Source organism: Pseudophryne corroboree, chromosome 1 (assembly GCF_028390025.1).
Source record: "Pseudophryne corroboree isolate aPseCor3 chromosome 1, aPseCor3.hap2, whole genome shotgun sequence".
In the NCBI taxonomy this organism is placed as follows: Eukaryota; Metazoa; Chordata; class Amphibia; order Anura; family Myobatrachidae; genus Pseudophryne; species Pseudophryne corroboree.
Genome location: NC_086444.1, coordinates 1,118,341,132 through 1,118,364,742, shown reverse-complemented (window position 1 = coordinate 1,118,364,742; position 23,611 = coordinate 1,118,341,132). Strand labels below are relative to the sequence as shown.

At 44.3% G+C, this 23,611-nt stretch overlaps 1 protein-coding gene across 1 annotated transcript in view; it reads left to right on the top strand.

The window, feature by feature from the left end:
- The window catches only part of UGDH (UDP-glucose 6-dehydrogenase), a 54,189-nt gene extending 33,991 nt beyond the window's left edge, over positions 1-20,198 (top strand). Inside the window, exons 7-12 of the mRNA XM_063922790.1 lie at positions 12,144-12,238; positions 12,412-12,542; positions 12,809-12,942; positions 15,054-15,145; positions 15,282-15,392; positions 18,251-20,198. Coding sequence (XP_063778860.1) covers positions 12,144-12,238; positions 12,412-12,542; positions 12,809-12,942; positions 15,054-15,145; positions 15,282-15,392; positions 18,251-18,361 — 674 coding nt within the window. The 3' untranslated portion in view covers positions 18,362-20,198. The remainder of the gene's footprint in view (positions 1-12,143; positions 12,239-12,411; positions 12,543-12,808; positions 12,943-15,053; positions 15,146-15,281; positions 15,393-18,250) is intronic.
- The last annotated feature ends 3,413 nt before the right edge of the window (positions 20,199-23,611 follow it).

The window sequence follows — 23,611 nt, the reverse complement described above, 5'->3', positions numbered from 1 at the left end:
CTAAACCAAAGATTTTTAAATCATCTGAGCAACCATGGTGTACTTTATGGAAGTGTTTTGCCACTGTGGTCAGAGGTCTCAGTTTTTTAATATCGGATTCAACGTTCCTGATTGTCCCTATATGTTCCAGAGCTCGTTGCTTGAGCATTCTTGAAGTCATTCCCACGTAATAAATATGGCAAGGGCAAGTTATGCAATAGATGACATTCTTTGTCTTGCAATTGAAAAAGTCCTCTATGGGTCGAGATATACCATATTTGTCCATGATTGAATCCTTATGCAAAATATGTCTACAAACTTTGCAGTTGCCACATGGGAAACTGCCTCTGATGGTAGCTTCTTTCGGTGGTCTAGCTTCAAAGTGACTTTGAACTAGTCTATCCTTGAGACTTGCAGACCTCCGCCAGCTCATCTGTACTTGTTCTTTCAGTATTTTATCCAAATCAGTATCTGTATGTAACACTGGCCAGTGTTTTTGGATGATACTTTTGATTTCACTCCACTCGGCACAGAAGTTGCCCACAAAACGGATTTCAATATTTTTGAACAGAACAAGAAAGAACTACAGGAATATGAAAGGGTGATCATTGAAAGGAAAAAATCCAAATTCAGTAGAGATCAACAGGATTTCAGTTCTGGTAGGATTTTCAAGTGGAATAGACCACAAAGATCCCAGAGACCATCCAACCAGGAACAAGCCTCCTCCTCTGAGATCGACTCCTCAGGGACTGAAGAGGATTTCGGTGATAATCGATCGCGGTCTGAGATCAATAGATACCAAACCGCACATCTCCTTCCTTTTTTAGAGGAAGTCAGGCCCAAAAGGGGACGTCCAAGAGGAAGTCGAGGAGGGGGGGAAAGAAGAGGAAGAGGGGCCCAAAGATGGGATTCCCCACCACCATCCCATTACCCCATACGGAACCGCAGGAAATATTAAATACTGAAGATAATCTCATGATTATCAATCTATCAGAACATATATTAACAGAAGCTCATAGCAAAGTGTTGTCAAAAGGTCTTACCTTTGCTCCAACTAAAAAATTTGATAGGTTCCAATGGGACAAGGACCTACATTTGTTTGGCAGGAAACTGTTGCTTGCAAAATTTCATGCTAATAAAAACTATTCGGCTATCTCCCTGACTCCTGAAGAGACAAACAATCCAGAGGCCACAATGGACTTGGAGAACCAAGATTTTCCATTTTCTGAAGAAGAATTAGTGGCATTATCTATTCTTGAAGAATTACAGGACACCAGGGAAATGGAATCCGTAGGGGAAACTACGAGACCAACCTGTAAAAGGAAATCAAACTTCTTTCCACAGGACAACATATGCCCGGAGGTGAGGGTATTTATAAATCTGGTCTCAAAGGATTTGGATGGATTACATCAAAAACATAAGGGGGCCTTACATCATAATTTGAAAAGTATTGAAAGAAAGGCACTTAATGAGATCGAATCATGGAATGACATAGAAATCAAACAATCCGATAAAGGAGGTAATGTGGTCCTATGGCCCAAAGATATGTATGTGAAGGAAGCTCTCAGGCAACTCAATGACAAAAATTGTTATAAGAAGACGCTCTTCAACCCTACAGATAATTTTCAGACATTGTATACAAGGCTCATTGAGAATGCATGGAGAAATAACATCATTACAAAATCAGAACTCCAATTTTTGAAAATAAACCATCCCAAAATTCCAACCTTTTATCTCCTACCCAAGACACACAAAAGTATTACCAAACCCCCAGGCAGACCCATAGTGTCTGGGATTGGAGGCCTCCTTGAACAGGCAAGTGTCTTTATAGATGTACAATTAAGACACCATGTAACTACTCTTCCTTCTTATGTCCAAGACACCACGGATGTCCTACAGAAAATTCATGGCATCAGGCTAGATGAGACTCATCTCCTTGTCAGTATGGATGTAGAGTCACTCTACACTTCAATTGATCATCAAAAAGGCTTAGCAGCAATTCGATACTTTATGGAAATGGAAGGATTAACGGATTTTCACTCATTTATTTTGGACCTATTGCATTTTGTCCTTCATTATAATTACTTCATTTTTGACAATAAATTTTACATACAAACAAGGGGGACAGCGATGGGAGCATCCTGTGCACCCACGTATGCAAATTTATTCTTAGGCTGGTGGGAACGGGAAGTTGTGTTTCAAGAAAAAAATGACCATCATACCAGGAGGATTCTATTATGGCTTCGCTATATAGATGACATATTACTCATATGGGATGGTGACGAAGAATCTTTGGGGTCTTTTGTACAAGACTTGCACGTCAACGATTTAAATCTCAAATTTACATTTGAGGTTAGCAAGGATAAGATCCCTTTTCTGGACCTCACCATTTTCCGTGACCCGGATAATATTGTTGGTACGGAATTGTTCAGGAAACCTACAGCCACCAACTCCATACTTCATCACTCCAGCTCCCACTTCCCACCCACAGTCAAAAATATCCCTAAAGGGGAGTTCTTGAGGCTAAAGAGGAACTGCTCTGATGAGAGAACGTTTCAAGAAAAAAGTCTAGAGCTATCCAATAGACTACGAAGTAGGGGATACAGCAACAGGTCCATCAAGAAGGCACTAAGAGACATCAGACATACCAGCAGAGACTCGCTAATTTTTAAAAAGAAAAACACAAAGGACCAACCACAAGATATTGAAATCCGTTTTGTGGGCAACTTCTGTGCCGAGTGGAGTGAAATCAAAAGTATCATCCAAAAACACTGGCCAGTGTTACATACAGATACTGATTTGGATAAAATACTGAAAGAACAAGTACAGATGAGCTGGCGGAGGTCTGCAAGTCTCAAGGATAGACTAGTTCAAAGTCACTTTGAAGCTAGACCACCGAAAGAAGCTACCATCAGAGGCAGTTTCCCATGTGGCAACTGCAAAGTTTGTAGACATATTTTGCATAAGGATTCAATCATGGACAAATATGGTATATCTCGACCCATAGAGGACTTTTTCAATTGCAAGACAAAGAATGTCATCTATTGCATAACTTGCCCTTGCCATATTTATTACGTGGGAATGACTTCAAGAATGCTCAAGCAACGAGCTCTGGAACATATAGGGACAATCAGGAACGTTGAATCCGATATTAAAAAACTGAGACCTCTGACCACAGTGGCAAAACACTTCCATAAAGTACACCATGGTTGCTCAGATGATTTAAAAATCTTTGGTTTAGAAAAAGTACTCCTGGGCCTGAGAGGTGGAGATCTGAACAAGGAGCTCTTGAAAAAAGAGAGCAAATGGATCTTCAGGCTTGGATCCCTTTCACCAAGGGGACTAAATGAAAATATACATTATGGGGCTTTTTTAACCACTTAAAGACTTCATACAAAACAGCAAAAAAACTTTCAGTACTAAATATCGGTCAAGATAGTGGATCCCACATATTCAACTTATTGATCATTATAAACTATTATCAATTCTAATTAAATTAATCTGGATTAATTACCAGACAATTACTTGGATATAACCAATAAATTCTTAATATTACAAATTTTATTAGTTCTCTTTAAGCATCAAATACCATGATGTGCAACTGCTATTATATACATACATATACGTACAAGAGTGTATCCACTTTATATCTTTACATTACATTACATTATATGTCCACTACTAATTTATCTTTATATATTATATGTGCTCGTATTAGAGGTATCTTCACCCACATATGCAAACAATGTATTGCAATCTTCAGTATTCAAAGAAAAAGAAAAAAACTTTTTTTTCTCTAATAAATAAACCCGCCCCTTTTCTTCCTTATTTTTCTTTATATTGCAATGATTCCTTTTATTCGATTTTTGTAAGGAATCATCACTAATCATAAATTCCCCTTTTTGCTAAAAAAGTCACAAATAGTTCGTCATTAAATATTCATTTTATTAATTATTTATTATTATTATTATTTTTTATTCTACCTATTATTATTTAATATTTTTCATTTTCTAATTATCTATTTATTTTTCCATTTATTCATCTATTTATTCATATAATTTTTATTTATTCATTCCATCATAATTCAATTACATTATCTCACAAAACCATAAACGTCGTTTAGTAGATTAGCTCCTCTAAGATTATTGATAAATTTATCTTATTATGCTATTAATTAATTAAATTGATTAATTCAGTTAGACACTTCTGCTGCAATTCAAACACTAATCTTGGCAGCTCCCATTCTCATTGGATAGAACCGGCATAAAACACGGCAGCAACCACAATAGGACACAAGGTGACCAAGCCCGGCTAGGGTGAAACGTACGTCCGCTTCGTTCACAGATACTCTGACGTCATCCTGACGTCTTTTCCGGATTCCCGTGTGACAATCACGGACCCGGACTCACAGGCAGAAACCCCCACACGCGTCTCAAGCAAGGACATCCACGGGGGCTATAACAACTAGAACTTCTCGCACCTGAGGTATTTCGGCGCGCACTCATTGCGGGTCGGGAGTGGGCTTTTTCCTGCAATGACAATTGTTATCAGGATAACCCCTCACCGTATCCCGGCAAAAGCAAGTAACGCCACTGTCTTTCTTCATACCCGTTCCGGCCACTGACTCTCTCACCTCCCATTCACTGTGACCATTGTTCACATATGGGAAGGCAGCAGAAGTGAGTGGAATCACGGCACGGGTACTCTCCAAGATTTACCTTATTACCTCAATTACCTCTCCTTGCAGTGAAAACCACCACTTGTCCTAAACTGACACAGCAGACAGAATCCTGCTTTATACATCAGTAAGATTTATTGATACAAATAGAGTGTCTTATTTAGGTATCACAAGTTACAGTTTCCAATTGCAGGATGTGTCATTTCTGTTTTTTATTAAGTAACAACTTTTTATCATTATGAAACATCTTTCATTTGCTGCATGCACTTGCAAGATATTTGGATATTAATGCAGCATTTGTATAATGATTAACAGTTACGGCTATCTATTGCAGGATGTGTGGTTTCTGATATTTATTAAGTAAACATCCACACATCAGTGTGTAATATTCTATACAGTCGGTAACAAACAGAATTGTTGTTATGTAAACTTCTTTGCCTACTATGATTATTAGCATATAGATTTTCGCCTAGCAGATAATCAATTAATTAATCCTCCTCCACTACAGATTTTATTAAATTGCATCCAGTGTCAAGAGCTTTGGAATCAATTCCTTTACTCTAAAACACACTACTGTTCACAGGGGATGCTACAAACTATCATAAAGAATCTTTTGAGATAATTATTACTTTGGAGGAGTCCAATAAATGACACATAATCACCTTGTACTTTATTTGTTTAATTTTTAGGGTATACCAATAGGTAAATTTTTTTCCCTTATTCTATACACATTATTTTTAATTGTCATAATAAAATTTATATTTTTTTAAACAATAAATATTTACAAATAAACGTATAAATTGTTTTTGAAAGAGTGCACCCACAAAGAGGCTTTTTCTCCTTGGTTCCCCATCTCTTTGGAAGGACCAATTTTTGTTTCTATAAACATTAGGAACCCTCCCTGCAAATGGATGGACACGCCTGCGTTTTTCCAGCCGCTCCCAAAAAATGGTCAGTTGACACCCACAAATGGCTTCTTCCTGTCAATCTCCTTGCAAACGGCCATGCTGAGCGGTGATGCACTTTGTACTCATGCGACGCGCCTGCACATTTCGTTGCATATGCATGCGCAGTTTAGACCTGATCGCCAGCTGTACAAAAAACCCAGCCTAGCGATCGGGTCTGAATTAGGCCCATTGTCTGTTGGTGTTGTGAATAGCGACCCAAAACTGATAGGGGAAAAGCTTATGGGCAGCACATTGTGCAATAGGTGGTGGAGTAAAAATAAGAATTTACTTACCGATAATTCTATTTCTCGGAGTCCGTAGTGGATGCTGGGGTTCCTGAAAGGACCATGGGGATAGCGGCTCCGCAGGAGACAGGGCACAAAAGTAAAGCTTTCCGATCAGGTGGTGTGCACTGGCTCCTCCCCCCATGACCCCCCTCCAAGCCAGCCAGGTACTGTGCCCGGACGAGCGTACACAATAAGGGAGGAATTTTGAATCCCGGGTAATACTCATACCAGCCACACCAATCACACCGTACAACTTGTGATCTAAACCCAGTTAACAGTATGATAACAGCGGAGCCTCTGAAAAGATGGCTCACAACAATAATAACCCGATTTTTGTAACTATGTACAAGTATTGCAGATAATCCGCACTTGGGATGGGCGCCCAGCATCCACTACGGACTCCGAGAAATAGAATTATCGGTAAGTAAATTCTTATTTTCTCTATCGTCCTAGTGGATGCTGGGGTTCCTGAAAGGACCATGGGGATTATACCAAAGCTCCCAAACGGGCGGGAGAGTGCGGATGACTCTGCAGCACCGAATGAGAGAACTCCAGGTCCTCCTTAGCCAGGGTATCAAATTTGTAGAATTTAGCAAACGTGTTTGCCCCTGACCAAGTAGCTGCTCGGCAAAGTTGTAAAGCCGAGACCCCTCGGGCAGCCGCCCAAGATGAGCCCACCTTCCTTGTGGAATGGGCATTTACATATTTTGGCTGTGGCATGCCTGCCACGGAATGTGCAAGCTGAATTGTATTACACATCCAACTAGCAATAGTCTGCTTAGAAGCAAGAGCACCCAGTTTGTTGGGTGCATACAGGATAACAGCAAGTCAGTTTTCCTGACTCCAGCCGTCCTGGAACATATTTTCAGGGCCCTGACAACATCTAGCAACTTGGAGTCCTCCAAGTCCCTAGTAGGTGCAAGGCACCACAATAAGCTGGTTCAGGTGAAACACTGACACCACCTTAGGGAGAGAACTGGGGACGAGTCCGCAGCTCTGCCCTGTCCGAATGGACAAACAGATATGGGCTTTTTTGAGAAAAAACCACCAATTTGACACTCGCCAGGGCCAAGAGCATGGTCACTTTTCATGTGAGATGCTTCAAATCCACAGATTTGACTGGTTTTAAACCAATGTGATTTGAGGAATCCCAGAACTACGTTGAGATCCCACAGTGCCACTGGAGGCACAAAAGGGGGTTGTATATGCAATACTCCCTTGACAAACTTCTGGACTTCAGGAACTGAAGCCAATTCTTTCTGGAAGAAAATCGACAGGGCCGAAATTTGAACCTTAATGGACCCCAATTTGAGGCCCATAGACACTCCTGTTTGCAGGAAATGCAGGAAACGACCGAGTTGAAATTTCTTTGTGGGGCCTTCCTGGCCTCACACCACGCAACATATTTTCGCCACATGTGGTGATAATGTTGTGCGGTCACCTCCTTTCTGGCTTTGACCAGGGTAGGAATGACCTCTTCCGGAATGCCTTTTTCCCTTAGGATCCGGCTTTCCACCGCCATGCCGACAAAACGCAGCTGCGGTAAGTCTTGGAACAGACATGGTACTTGCTGAAGCAAGTCCCTTCTTAGCGGCAGAGTCCATAAGACCTCTGTAAGCATCTCTTGAAGTTCCGGGTACCAAGTCCTTCTTGGCCAATCCGGAGCCATGAGTATAGTTCTTACTCCTCTACGTCTTATAATTCTCAGCACCTTAGGTATGAGAAGCAGAGGAGGGAACACATACACCGACTGGTACACCCACGGTGTTACCAGAACGTCCACAGCTATTGCCTGAGGGTCTCTTGACCTGGCGCAATACCTGTCCCGTTTTTTGTTCAGACGGGACGCCATCATGTCCACCTTTGGTATTTCCCAACGGTTTACAATCATGTGGAAAAAACTTCCCGATGAAGTTTCCACTCTCCCGGGTGGAGGTCGTGCCTGCTGAGGAAGTCTGCTTCCCAGTTTCCATTCCCGGGATGAAACACTGCTGACAGTGCTATCACATGATTTTCCGCCCAGCGAAAAGTCCTTGCAGTTTTTGCCATTGCCCTCCTGCTTCTTGTGTCGCCCTGTCTGTTTACGTGGGCGACTGCCGTGATGTTTTTCCCACTGGATCAATACCGGCTGACCTTGAAGCAGAGGTCTTGCTAAGCTTAGAGCATTCTAAATTTACCCTTAGCTCCAGTATATTTATGTGGAGAAAAGTCTCCAGACTTGATCACACTCCCTGGAAATTTTTTCCTTGTGTGACTGCTCCCCAGCCTCTCGGGCTGGGCTCCGTGGTCACCAGCATCCAATCCTGAATGCCGAATCTGCGGCCCTCTAGAAGATGAGCACTCTATAACCACCACAGGAGAGACACCCTTGTCCTTGGATATAGGGTTATCCGCTGATGCATCTGAAGATGCGATCCGGACCATTTGTCCAGCAGATCCCACTGAAAAGTTCTTGCGTGAAATCTGCCGAATGGAATTGCTTCGTAGGAAGCCACCATTTTTACCAGGACCCTTGTGCAATGATGCACTGTTTTTAGGAGGTTCCTGACTAGCTCGATAACTCCCTGGCTTTCTCTTCCGGGAGAAACACCTTTTTCTGGACTGTGTCCAGAATCATCCCTAGGCACAGCAGACGTGTCGTCGGGATCAGCTGCGATTTTGGAATATTTAGAATCCACCCGTGCTGTTGTAGCAGTATCCGAGATAGTGCTACTCCGACCTCCAACTGTTCCCTGGACTATGCCCTTATCAGGAGATCGTCCAAGTAAGGGATAATTAAGACGCCTTTTCTTCGAAGAAGAATCATCATTTCGGCCATTACCTTGGTAAAGACCCGGGGTGCCGTGGACAATCCAAACGGCAGCGTCTGAAACTGATAGTGACAGTTCTGCACCACGAACCTGAGGTACCCTTAGTGAGAAGGGCAAATTTGGGACATAGAGGTAAGCATCCCTGATGTCCCAGGACACTATATAGTCCCCTTCTTCCTGGTTCGTTATCACTGATCTGAGTGACTCCATCTTGATTTGAACCTTTGTAAGTGTTAAAAAAAATTTTTAGAATAAGTCTCACCTAGCCTTCTGGCTTCAGTACCACAATATAGTGTGGAATAATACCCCTTTTCTTGTAGTAGAAAGGGTAATTTAATTATCACCTGCTGGGAATACAGCTTGTGAATTTTTTCCCATACTGCCTCCTTGTCGGAGGGAGACCTTGGTAAAGCAGACTTCAGGAGCCTGCGAAGGGGAAACGTCTCGACATTCCAATCTGTACCCCTGGGATACTACTTGTAGGATCCAGGGGTCCTGTACGGTCTCAGCGCCATGCTGAGAACTTGTCAGAAGCGGTGGAACGCTTCTGTTCCTGGGAATGGGCTGCCTGCTGCAGTCTTCTTCCCTTTCCTCTATCCCTGGGCAGATATGATCTTATAGGGACGAAAGGACTGAGGCTGAAAAGACGGTGTCTTTTTCTGCAGAGATGTGACTTAGGGTAAAAACGGCGGATTTTCCAGCAGTTGCCGTGGCCACCAGGTCCGATGGACCGACCCCAAATAACTCCTCTTCCTTTATACGGCAATACACCTTTGTGCCGTTTGGAATCTGCATCACCTGACCACTGTCGTGTCCATAACATCTTCTGGCAGATATGGACATCGCATTTACTCTTGATGCCAGAGTGCAAATATCCCTCTGTGCATCTCGCATATATAGAAATGCATCCTTTAAATGCTCTATAGTCAATAAAATACTGTCCCTGTCAAGGGTATCAATATTTTTAGTCAGGGAATCCGACCAAGCCACCTCAGCTCTGCACATCCAGGCTGAGGCGATCGCTGGTCGCAGTATAACACCAGTATGTGTGTATATACTTTTTATGATATTTTCCAGCCTCCTGTCAGCTGGTCCTTGAGGACGGCCCTATCTATAGACGGTACCGCCACTTGTTTTGATAAGCGTGTGAGCGCCTTATCCACCCTAAGGGGTGTTTCCCAACGCGCCCTAACTTCTGGCGGGAAAGGGTATACCGCCCATAATTTTCTATCGGGGGGAACCCACGCATCATCACACACTTTATTTAATTTATCTGATTCAGGAAAAACTACTGTAGTTTTTTCACATCCCACATAATACCCTCTTTTGTGGTACTTGTAGTATCAGAAATATGAAACACCTCCTTCATTGCCTTTAACGTGTGGCCCTAATAAGGAATACGTTTGTTTATTCACCGTCGACACTGGATTCAGTGTCCCTGTCTGTGTCTGTGTCGACCGACTAAAGTAAACGGGCGTTTTAAAACCCCTGACGGTGTTTTTGAGACGTCTGGACCGGTACTAATTGTTTGTCGGCCGTCTCATGTCGTCAACCGACCTTGCAGCGTGTTGACATTATCACGTAATTCCCTAAATAAGCCATCCATTCCGGTGTCGACTCCCTAGAGAGTGACATCACCATTACAGGCAATTGCTCCGCCTCCTCACCAACATCGTCCTCATACATGTCGACACACACGTACCGACACACAGCACACACACAGGGAATGCTCTGATAGAGGACAGGACCCACTAGCCCTTTGGAGAGACAGAGGGAGAGTTTACCAGCACACACCAAAAACGCTATAATTATATAGGGACAACCTTATATAAGTGTTTTCCCTTATAGCATCTTTTTTATATTTCTAACGCCAAATTAGTGCCCCCCCTCTCTGTTTTAACCCTGTTTCTGTAGTGCAGTGCAGGGGAGAGCCTGGGAGCCTTCCCTCCAGCCTTTCTGTGAGGGAAAATGGCGCTGTGTGCTGAGGAGATAGGCCCCGCCCCTTTTTCGGCGGCCTCGTCTCCCGCTCTTAACGGATTCTGGCAGGGGTTAAATATCTCCATATAGCCTCCGGAGGCTATATGTGAGGTATTTTTAGCCAAAATAGGTATTCATTTTGCCTCCCAGGGCGCCCCCCTCCCAGCGCCCTGCACCCTCAGTGACTGCCGTGTGAAGTGTGCTGAGAGGAAAATGGCGCACAGCTGCAGTGCTGTGCGCTACCTTTAGAAGACTGAGGAGTCTTCTGCCGCCGATTCTGGACCTCTTCTTACTTCAGCATCTGCAAGGGGGCCGGCGGCAAGGCTCCGGTGACCATCCAGGCTGTACCTGTGATCGTCCCTCTGGAGCTGATGTCCAGTAGCCAAGAAGCCAATCCATCCTGCACGCAGGTGAGTTCACTTCTTCTCCCCTAAGTCCCTCGTTGCAGTGATCCTGTTGCCAGCAGGACTCACTGTAAAATAAAAAAACCTAAGCTAAACTTTTCTAAGCAGCTCTTTAGGAGAGCCACCTAGATTGCACCCTTCTCGGCCGGGCACAAAAATCTAACTGGCTTGGAGGGGGGTCATGGGGGGAGGAGCCAGTGCACACCACCTGATCGGAAAGCTTTACTTTTGTGCCCTGTCTCCTGCGGAGCCGCTATCCCCATGGTCCTTTCAGGAACCCCAGCATCCACTAGGACGATAGAGAAAGGTTTTTAATTAGGCATAAAAATGTCTCCAAACGTCTACACCGCTAGAACTCAATATTAAGGACAACTGTGACTATAAGATCTAAATAATTGTAGTTTCTCAGACAGATCTGTTGAGATAGTGATTATGGGGGTCATTCCGACCCGATCGCTCGCTGCAGTTTGTCGCAGCACAGCAATCGGGTCGGAACTGCGCATGCGCCGACACATGGCAGTCGTTGCCTAGCGATTGCCTCTGAGACAGAGGCAGTCGCTGGGCGGGAGGGGGCTGGACGGCCGCCGTTTAGGAGGAGCGGTCCGGCCAACGCAGGCGTGGTCGGACCGTTTGGGGGGGGGGGGGCAGGCCGCAGGGGCTGCGCTGGCCGGGAGTTATTACAGAAATACAAAAGCATCGCCGCTGTGTGATGCTTTTGGATTTGTGCGGGGGGGGGCTGGACTGACATGTGGGGCGGATTAGCCCCGTGCTGTGCGTCCCCCTGCATGTCACAGCTACGATCAACTCTGAATGACTCCCTATGCTAGTGAAGCTGAATGTGGTAACACTGCTGCCTGCAGATGGTTAGAAATATTCCAAGGTCAACGGATAACCAAGATTTTCTCTGCAAGACTCCCTGTAATTACGAGCCAAGGGATGAAAGAAGTATATGTGGTGTCCAATAGACTCTGTCTCATAGGAGGCTTTATCTAGAGAGCTAGAATATACAGGGTGTATAAAAATAATGAGATTATATGTAATTGCTTTTTACTTTGTTCCAGGTTTTGGTGGGAGCTGCTTCCAGAAAGATGTATTAAATCTGGTTTATTTGTGTGAAGTTTTAAACCTACATGAAGTAGCAACATACTGGCAACAGGTACGGAATGCCCTGCGTGTGCCTCGCTGTTGTGCTTGAGCTATTACACTACCTATAATGTTTTTTGGGAAGTTTGTTTTCTTTTTTTTTTTTTTTTTGCCTTGTGTGTGCACATCTGGCCATTCTCATTTGAACAGCGCACATTTCAACCAGTCCTTGTTCTCCCATTCCAGGTTATAGACATGAATGAGTACCAGAGAAGACGCTTTACCTCCAGGATCATTGATTGTCTTTTCAATACGGTGGCTGACAAAAAAATTGCTGTCCTGGGATTTGCATTCAAGAAAGACACCGGAGACACGCGGTAATAGACTTGTCCACTCTTTAGAAGGTTTGATGCATCTCTCACACTATCGCCAAAGTCTACCTAGGTGCATATGTGCGAGTCTGTTTCCTGGACATGCGCAGAGCATTGTATGCAAGATACACCGCACAGCATGGTGCTCCCTCCACATCTGCCACATGACCTCATTCTTGTAACTGTTTTTAAAATTATTATTGTTTTTAAATTGAGTTTGATATTGACAATAACCTGTTTAGCTTTAACTTGCGGATCCGTTTTGCTTCCAGAGAGTCCTCCAGTATCTATATTAGTAAATACCTCATGGATGAAGGCGCCAAGCTTCACATCTTCGACCCCAAAGTCCCAAGAGAACAAATAATCATAGACTTGTCCCATCCTGGAGTGGCTGCTGATGACAGGGGTAGGTGCATAGATACAGAAACCACCAAGACACTCAATGCATACAGAGTATATTAACAGATTTGGTATGTTGTGTCGACAGACAACATTTACACTGTCCAAATTCTCTGTGTCGACATTTTGACGGGTCAGCTAATTTACTACCTCCCATATTAACTTCTGGTTGTTGCAATGACTGCTGTACACCGGGTAAAAATGGCTGCAGTGAAGCTCATCCCATCGCTCCCCAGATTTATGGATTTCTGTATGCAGCCTTATGGGGGCTGGAAACACAGATCTGCAAATCCAGCAGTACCCTGAGAACATTGCAGCTAATGATCCCTTAGTGGAAGTTTATCAGACCTTCTGAAGAGGACCGGTGTTGCCAAAGCAACCAATCAGAAGCTGTTATTTACCTAGTACTCTGTAACAGTGGTTGTCGAGCTCTGTCCTCAGGACCTGAAATTGTTTAATGTTTTCATATTTAAATTGTGACAGTTGGTCACACGGGATGTAGTCATGTGACTGGCGGGCAGGAGACTGCTGGTCACATTACCTTCCCCTACATCCCGCACCCTCACAATGCCGACCAACAGGGACTATTCCCACTCGTGGGTGTCCACGGCACCCATAGAGTGGGAATAGAACTCGTGGCAACAGCATGCTGGTGTCTGTATGCTGACCGCCGTCACGCAATACACACCCAGTCACACACCTGGGTGACCTGGAAAAGTGACCTGTTAGGGGTCCTGAGGACCAGGGTTGAAAAATACTATACTAATACAGTATGTTGCCAGGCACAGGTGTATGACCAACTATCACAGATACACAGGTGATCTGCTTGGGGTCCTGTGGACCAGTGTTGAGAACCACTGCCCTATGATAGCTAGTTCTCATTGGTTAACACAAAAATAAAAAGTTGATAAAATACTGTGCGCCAAATAATAGCTGCCTCCTGGTTTCAAAATGGGAAAGAAAGTGTCACCAACACTTCATAAATCGATGCACTCAAAAGAGAATACCATTTGAATCCACTGGCGCTCATGAAAGATAAACAGAATAAACAATCATAGTGTATTATGTATGTAAATAAGTGATGGAAAAATGGGAAATCTTTAGGTGGGTCTTGTACCTAAATTATATGTCTACCGTTTTAAGAGTAGACAAACACGTTTTCATAGGAGCTGGAATCGCACCAGTCTGGATTTTCTAAATCTTCTAAACTGTCCAGATGGTATGGACTCTAACCACCTATCATGGTGGCAACTGTCCCTAATAATGTAAGATGGGCTTTCACCACTATTGGAGGTTTCTATCCTTCTCTTTTTTCGGGTCCATCACCGAGGAGAGGATTATAAGGGGACAGAATCCAGACTGGTGCGATTCCAGCTCCTATGAAAACGTGTTTGTCTACTCTTAAAACGGTAGACATATAATTTAGGTACAAGACCCACCTAAAGATTTCCCATTTTGTAACCACTTATTTACATACATAATACACTATGATTGTTTATTCTGTCTATCTTTCATGAGCGCCAGTGGATTCAAATGGTATTCTCTTTTGACTGCAGTTCTCATTGGTTGCTGTAGTCAGCACCTCTACTTGTCTTCTTTTGAAGATCTGAATCTCCCCCTTATTCTCCCTAACCTCATAATTGTACTGTATTGTACTTGGTCTTCTGCTCTGAGGCTCATAACCCCATGGGCACTGGCGTTTCTATAATAGGTGCAGTGTGTGCGGTGCACACGGGTCCCTGAGTCCAGAAGGGGCCCCCACCGTACACATTTTTAAAATACTCACCCCTTCAGAGTCCAGCGCCGACATCCGCAGCGCTGTTAAAACAGTGAAAATGGCTCAGCTGCCATTTTCACGGAGATCTGTGCATGCGCAGTAGTCAGACTCTCAGTGCTGCCGGCAGAGAGTAGGGGGCCCGAACGGAGGAGGCTGAACACGGGCCTCCTCCTCTCTTAAAACACCCCTGCCCATGGGGCAGATTTTATTAAGCTTGCGGTTTTGTCGGAACCTGGCACAATGGGTGACTGCGCATATAGTGGGTAATTACAAGAGGAAAGTTAGAATGTGACACTCCTATAGTGACCATGGCTAATATACATTTTGTTTCTTCTGTTTAGTGGATAAGTTGGTGCACATATCCACAGACCCGTACGAAGCCTGTGAGAGCGCTCATGCTATGGTTATCTGCACGGAGTGGGACATGTTTAAGGTGAGCAGGGTCCATCCACACATAGCGCTGTGACTAGGGTGTGCGTCTGGGCTTGCTGTTGCATATCCGTTTTGTGAACACCGACAACCTTTTTGTGAGATGTCATCTAATGGAGACTTTATGTTCCTCTTGGCAGGAGCTGGATTTCAATCGTATCCACGCCAAGATGCTAAAGCCAGCATTTATATTCGATGGGAGGAGAGTTCTAGACGACCTCCATGGGGAGCTACAGAACATTGGGTTCCAGGTACATCTATACAACTACATGGTTCCATTCTTCACAATTTAATGCACAAGTGATATTCTATATAATCAGTAGGTTCATTGTAGGACATCAGATCAGATCATACCTGCAACATCCATCAATTATATAAGGCCATCATTTTGCAACCTAGTGATAGGATAAACTGCACAGTGGTAAGTGAAACATCTAAAAGTGCATCATCTGATCCACCTTGACTTCAGATGAGGCACTGCAACAAGTGTAATGTAGTATTTTGGCACAATCAGATGCCACGCAACAAATGACAGGAAACAAAGGCTTCTCTATTTCTGTATCCTGTTTTCCTCTGGTCTGAAGCTTTCCTAGGGAATATCTGAGCCTGGAACTAAACCCACATACCAGAGCCACACCAGACCTTCTCATGCACTATTTTGTTACGAAGATAAAAAAAAATCTGGATAAAAAATCCATCCTTGATTAAAGTAAAAAGAGTTTTTCAGAATAATGGTCCAAATCATGGCTGGCCAAACTAGTCCTCGAGATCTACCAACAGTTCACATGTTCCAGACCACCTAGCTGGTGCACAGGTGTAGTCATTATTAGGTAAGATGTGCTGCATTCATTCCTAACTGACAATTCCACAGATCTCCAGGAGGCCTGGAAAACATGAACTGTTGGTAGATCTCGAGGACCGGTTTGGCCAGCCCTGGTCCAAATGAATTGGTCTCGGTCTTGAGAGTTGTATCTGATGTATTCCAGAAGTTCTATTGAGCCCTAATGGCGAATGACTATTTTGCAAGCAAAATAAAGTTAAAGGCATGGGTTTATGTGATGTATGCCTAATGTGTATTGGCACAAATGCTACCGTGACGACCTGCACGCATTCCAGTCAACACAACTTACGCCTGCGATTTGGGGCACAATTGTAGACAACAATTGTAGGCCCCTAGTTTTTTTGATTATTTAAATCTTTATTTTGTACTTGTACAAGACTATTACAGTGCCATCTTATTTATTGGGGTCTGTTCCTTAGTTTCATATATGGGGATTGCAACATCCTTGGACAGCTGCCTTAATTTTGGTGTAATTTTCAAGCGTCTGAACATTTTTCCTCTTTTTTTTTTTTGTTTGTACTTCATAAGGATCATAAGCTGAAAATTGCTCCAAGCTCATGTTTTCCGGGTGTGAAACATTACAAAATAAAACGTAGTTACAGCAGAAGATGATGAATCCGTCCTGTGGGGGAGTCAGGCTGTTATATGGGTGTAACTGTACAGTCAATCTGCAATTTGGACATTACTGACCAAGGGGAATAGGTTAAACTCTGCTTTTTTTCAGCATGACTCCTACTGAGCCCAGCCAGACATAGAGAGACTCCTACTGACGGAGACCAGACTCTTAATATAAGATTGCATCAACGCTTACACAATCCAAGCTAAACAATTATTATTATTTTTTTTTATAATGTTGAGTACAAACACATTTGAAACTGTTGTATTTGGCTTCTTCCCAGATAATTGCCGGATTTATTTGCATCCTCTCCAGTTGGTAATCTGTGCAGGAGTCTGCATTACCAGCTGACCGTGTACGATATTTGCAGTACTGCTTTATGCCTCTCTGCTCTGCCCTGCTTATGTTTAGGGCCTCAAAGGACATAGGGCCTAATTCAGACTGATTGCTGCTGTGCGTTTTCGCACAGCGGGCGATAAGGTCTGAACTGCGTATCTCTGCCTGATTGACAGGCAGAGGAGGTCGCTGGGTGGGCGGCTGCCGTTTGGCCACCGTTTTGGGGGCGCAATCCAGGCAACACAGGCGTGCCTGGACCGTGCAGGGGGCTGGCCACAGCGGCTGCATGACACACGCAGCCGCTGCGACCCAGGAAGCGACGAGTAGCTTCCTGCTAGCGTGCATGAGCTGCGCTGGTAGGAAGCTACTCCTCAGGTACAAAAGCATCGCTGCCGTGCGATGCTTTTGTACCTATGCGGGGGGAGGGGGGGGTTTGAGCCAGACATGCGGGGCAGACTAGCCCTGTGCTAGGCGTCCCCCCGCCTGTCTCTGAAACTGATCGTAGATGTGCTAGATTTAGCACATCTATGATCAGGTCTGAATTAGGCCCATAGCACTGAGGGGCAGATGTATTAAGCCTGGAGAAGTGATAAAGCAGTGATAAGTGCAAGGTGATAACACGCCAGCCAATCAGCTTTAATATGTAAGCTGACTGTTAGGAGCTGATTGGCTGGTGCTTTATCAACTTGCACTTATCACTTCCTTATGCCTTCTCCAGGCTTCATACATCTGCCCCATAGTTATAAAAGACTGAAATCCTGATATTTGTGATACTTTTTCCAGGCTTATAACTATTGTAACATTTACTATCAGCACTCCTAATCATATAGTGATCTGTGCTGTAAATGCAAGTACAATGATTGATTCATTCATTAATAACCACTTGGAAATGTGGATTCTACTATCAGTTATGTCTGATGTATATGCTAGTGCTTCTATGACTAGAACATGAAAACCCAGGACATCACCATTGCTTAATTATTCCTTTTATGTCTCAATTCAGTGAAAATAGCTGCTGGCACCAATTAGAACTTCATTTATTTTGGGTTCATCAGTAGTTTAACATAAGGGAAAAGACGTACTAGGAGCTAGTATGATTGAGAAAAGTGATAGACATTGGAGCCCATGATATGGAACATAAGATACAGAAATGCTATTAATCCCATTACTTACTCATTTTATATCAGCTTTGCTATAATAAGCTTAAAGATCGCCATCTACTGGCTGAGTGAAAGTATTGCACATGATAAACTGTAGTGCCCGTTTAGTTATTTGTATAGCAATGCGTAATCTCAATCTGTTTTTAATTTTTTCAGGTTGAGACGATTGGGAAAAAGGTGGCTACCAAGAGAATCCCATTCACACCGACGGCCGATATACCCAAGTTTAGCCTTACAGATCTACCTCACAAGAAAGCCAGAGTATAAACTGTGCGGAGAGCAATTTATATTACAAGGATATGGACATGTCTAGTATGTAGGGTTCTTATAGGTACATTGCATGGTTAATAATCCATTACTATCAATAGATAATTTATTTGTAAATAATTCATCTTTCCCACTGCACAGTCTGGGATATAGCTTCCAAAACCCCCCACAATTATGGAGACCAAACAGACATATTTTGTAATAGAACTAGCGAATGTTATTCTTTTTATTTTTTATACCCATATATAACTAGATATGTATTGAAAAAGGGTATCGCAGTCACAACATAATACTCTTGCTTTACATAACAGGACTGGAAACTTTGTAGCCTTTTGTATTTAAATATTTAAAAGGAACATTTTGGATCAGATCTATTTTTGGAACGTTTTGTATTTTTATAATCCTGTATCGAGCATCTTCACTAATGCACCTACTGTATTAAAGGGGTTTTGGCGAATGGGAAAACTTCAACTATTTTTTTAAAATGAGATTTGTAATCTGATTATTCGGCTCTTGGAAATATATGCAGATGCATTACCAGTTAGTCCTGGGACAGGTTCCGGGCCCTGGCTAGCATTCTGGAAGAGAGAACACATGCAACAGAACCTGTTCTTTCTTGGCTGTAACACAGTCAGTCTAGGTTCCCTTCTGCAGATTAAAGATGAATAAGGAAACCATATTAGCTTTACATAGGTTAAAGTCTTATTGGGCCCTTCTTTACTCTGAACAGATAGGAACAGTATACTCTGCACTTGTTACATGTTCCAGAGCAGTATGGGCAAAACTGATTAAGACCAGCGAGAATATACATGCACCCATTCCCCATCTGCTGGTCACCATATTACTGTATCTGTTGCTTATGTACAGTACATGCAGAGATTTTGAGGGTTGAACCAACGTTTATCCTAAAAGTTCATTTTGTGCCTCGGTGATGTCACTAGTCCCTAGTGAATCGATGTTCACTCATATACTGCTAATTCATTCAACCCACAATATGACTGGCGCCACTGTGCACAAGTATCAGACAGGCTTAGCCATGTCCCAGTATGGTTCTTATGGATACAAGGAATCTTTGGCCCTCATTCCGAGTTGTTCGCTCGTTATTTTTCATCGCATCGCAGCGATTTTCCGCAAACTGCGCATGCGCCAAGTAAATTTGCTAAAAAGTTTGGTATTTTACTCACGGCATTACGAGGTTTTTTCTTCGTTCTGGTGATCGTAGTGTGATTGACAGGAAGTGGGTGTTTCTGGGCGGAAACTGGCTGTTTTATGGGAGTGTGTAAAAAAACGCTGCCGTTTCTGGGAAAAACGCGGGAGTGGCTGGAGAAACGGGGGAGTGTCTGGGCGAACGCTGGGTGTGTTTGTGACGTCAAACCAGGAACAAAACTGACTGAACTGATCGCAGTGGCAGAGTAAGTGTCGAGCTACTCAGAAACTGCTTAGAAATTTCTATTCGCAATTTTGAGAATCTTTCGTTTGCAATTCTGCTAAGCTAAGGTTCACTCCCAGTAGGCGGCGGCTTAGCGTGTGCAATGCTGCTAAAAGCAGCTTGCGAGCGAACAACTCGGAATGAGGGCCTTTGTCTTTTGTTGACCACACTAACCCGTAACCAGGCAAAGTACATCTCCCCCTAGGAACATAAAATGGACTGATTCATTTCGGTGTTGGATGTTGAAGGTTTCTATTTGGAGAAGTCCTTGGGGGAAGCCAGTCTTCCGTAGCACCAGAATCTTCTACTGGTGCAGATATTTCTAGAAGGGAGTCACTGAAGCATTAATACAATCTTCATTAATGGTATATTCATCAATGTAATATGTGAAATAAACAATTTGCAGCAGTTGTTTTGTTAGTGTGGTTTCTGAGCTGCCATGTCAACCTTTTGTGGACAAAATATCTGACCATTGTCTGCCAGTACTGATGTAAGGTCAGCTAATAACAAAGACTTCCATTACAGTAACTAAATAAATGTTGTGAAATAATGATATACTGTATATCACAATAAATATCTAATTGGTAGAAAGTACACACAACAGCCAACAATAATATATTGCCGATTACTACATTGATATCACACAGCTGACATACGTGTCGCCAATATTACACACCTGAAGCACCGTGATGGGAGGCAATCACAAGACCGCCTGTCAGGATCCTGGCAGTCACAATACCAATGCCAGGATCCCGACAGCCAGTGACATACCGACACCATAGGCCTTTCTCCCTCTGTGGGTGTCCATGAAAGGCCGCAAGGGGATTTCTAGCGCTCACCCTGCTGGTGGCCAGGATCTTGTCCGCCGGTAAAACGTATGCATTCCACTGTGATCACTATACACCCAGTCGCACACCGATATACAAGTGTTGCATTTCAGATTAATCAGCAGAGTCTCCTGGTGTATTCGAGTTGCATTGGGTTGTGACTTAGGCGCATTTTCGGCAAACAAATACTTCTGACCCTAGTGGAGTCACGCGGGACCTGTCAGCTCACTCACAGGCATCGCCTGCTGCGTGGCGTATTGAATCTAGATGTATGAGGACACATTTGTACTAATGAAATAATCTGTGCTTGAGCATGGCTCTTCTTAAAACCTCTACTGTTAGGTGCCTTGAGAAGAGAGTTTGGGAACCTCTGAATTAGAAGGTGGCAGATTTAATGGACAAATGGTCAGTGTTCGATTTAGAGTAGGAATGGCCAAGGGGAATTGGGTGTTTATTTCAATGTTTTACCATTCTGTTCATAAAACAGGACACATAATACTCCGGGGGTATATTTACTAAAATTCGTATTTGTGTCGATTTGGAGGGAGATTAAACACGAATGACATCGAATGTGTGAATTTGCAACTTTTTGATTTTTTTTACGCCACATTTACTAAGCTGTCGTATTCTGCATTTTCGTTCTTTCCGATGTCGATGTCATTCGTAATTTCGGCCAGTGTTTTACGGGAGTGAATAGTAAAACACTGCCGACATTAACACAATGAAGCTCGTCCGGATCTGTGAGATCCGTGCAGTGCTTCATTGTGCACTTTAAAAAAAAAAAAAAAATTTAGTGTTAAAAATCTAGAAAAAAAATGCGTGGAGTCCCCCCTCCTAAGCAAAACCAGCCTCGGGCTCTCTGAGCCGGTCCTGGTTGAAAAAATGAGGAAAAAATTGACAGGGGTTCCCCCATATTTGATCAACCAGCACCGGGCTCTGCGCCTGGTCCTGGTGCCAAAAATATGGGGGACAAAAAGCGTAGGGCTCCCCTGTATTTTTAACACCAGCACCGGGCTCCACTAGTCAGAGAGATAATGCCACAGCCGGGGGACACTTTTATATAGGTCCCTGCGGCCCTGGCATTAAATCACTAACTAGTCACCTCTGGCCGGGGTACCCTGGAGGAGTGGGGACCCCTTAAATCAAGGGGTCCCCCCCTCCAGCCACCCTAGGGCCAGGGTTGAAGCCTGAGGCTGTCCCCCCATCCAAGGGCGGCGGATGGGGGGCTGATAGCCAAGTGTAAAAAAAATATATTGTTTTTTGTAGCAGTACTACAAGTCCCAGCAAGCCTCCCCCGCAAGCTGGTACTTGGAGAACCACAAGTACCAGCATGCGGTGGAAAAATGGGCCCGCTGGTACCTGTAGTACTACTACAAAAAAATACCCAACAGAACACACACACCGTGATAGTAAAACTTTATTACATACATGCACACCTACATACATACATACTTACCTATGTTCACACGAGGGTAGGTCCACTTCTCCATGTAGAATCCACGGGGTACCTGTGAATAAAATTATACTCGCACAATCCAGTGTAGATCGGTCTTCTTCTACTTGTAATCCACGTACTTTGGAAAAAAAAAAACCCGAACCACGCACTGAAAGGGGCCCCATGTTTACACATGGGACCCCTTTCCCCGACTGCCAGGACCCCCCGTGACTCCTGTCAAAGAGGGTCCCTTCAGCCAATCAGGGAGCGCCACGTCGTGGCACTCTCCTGATTGGCTGTGCTCTCCTGAGCTGTCAGTCAGACTGCGCACGGCAGAGATACAATGTAGCGCATAAGCGCTCCATTGTATCCAATGGTGGGAACTTTGCGGTCAGCGGTTGACCGCGAGTAACCTCAACCGCTGACCACAAAGTTCCCACCATTGGATACAATGGAGCGCCTATGCGCTACATTGTATCTCTGCCGTGCGCAGCCTGACAGTTCAGGAGCGCACAGCCAATCAGGAGAGTGCTACCACGTGGCGCTCCCTGATTGGCTGAAGGGACCCTCTTTGACAGGAGTCACAGGGGGTCCCTGCAGTCAGGGAAAGGGGTCCCATGTGTAAACATGGGGCCCCTTTCAGTGCGTGGTTTGTGTTTTTTCTCTAACGTCCTAGTGGATGCTGGGGACTCCGTAAGGACCATGGGGAATAGACGGGCTCCGCAGGAGACAGGGCACTTTAAGAAAGAATTTGGATACTGGTGTGCTCTGGCTCCTCCCTCTATGTCCCTCCTCCAGACCTCCGTTTGAATCTGTGCCCGGACGAGCTAGGTGCTACTTAGTGAGCTCTCCTGAGCTTGCTAAAAAGAAAGTATTTTGTTAGGTTTTTTTATTTTCAGAGAGATCTGCTGGCAACAGACTCTCTGCTACGTGGGAGAGAAGCAGCCCTACTCACTGAAGATAGGTCCTGCTTCTTAGGCTACTGGACACCATTAGCTCCAGATGGATCGTACACAGTATCGCACCCTTGGTCGTCCGATCCCGGAGCCGCGCCGCCGTCCCCCTCGCAGAGCCGGAAGACAGAAGCCGGTGACAGAAGCAAGAAGACTTCGAAATCGGCGGTAGAAGACTCCAGTCTTCATATGAGGTAGCGCACAGCACTGCAGCTGTGCGCCATTGCTCCCACACTAAACCCACATACTCCGGTCACTGTAGGGTGCAGGGCGCAGGGGGGGGGCGCCCTGGGCAGCAATTAGAGACCTCTTGGCAAAAGGGGCATATATACAGTTGGGCACTGTATATATGCATGGGCCACCGCCATATTTTTACACTAAAACGCGGAACAGAAGCCCGCCACTGAGGGGGCGGGGCTTCTTCCTCAGCACTCACCAGCGCCATTTTCTCTCCACAGCTCCGCTGAGAGGAAGCTCCCCAGGCTCTCCCCTGCAGAATCACGGTAGAAGAGGGTAAAAAGAGAGGGGGGGCATATAAATTTGGCGCAAAAACAGTATATACAGCAGCTACTGGGTTAACACTAAGTTACTGTGTGATTCCTGGGA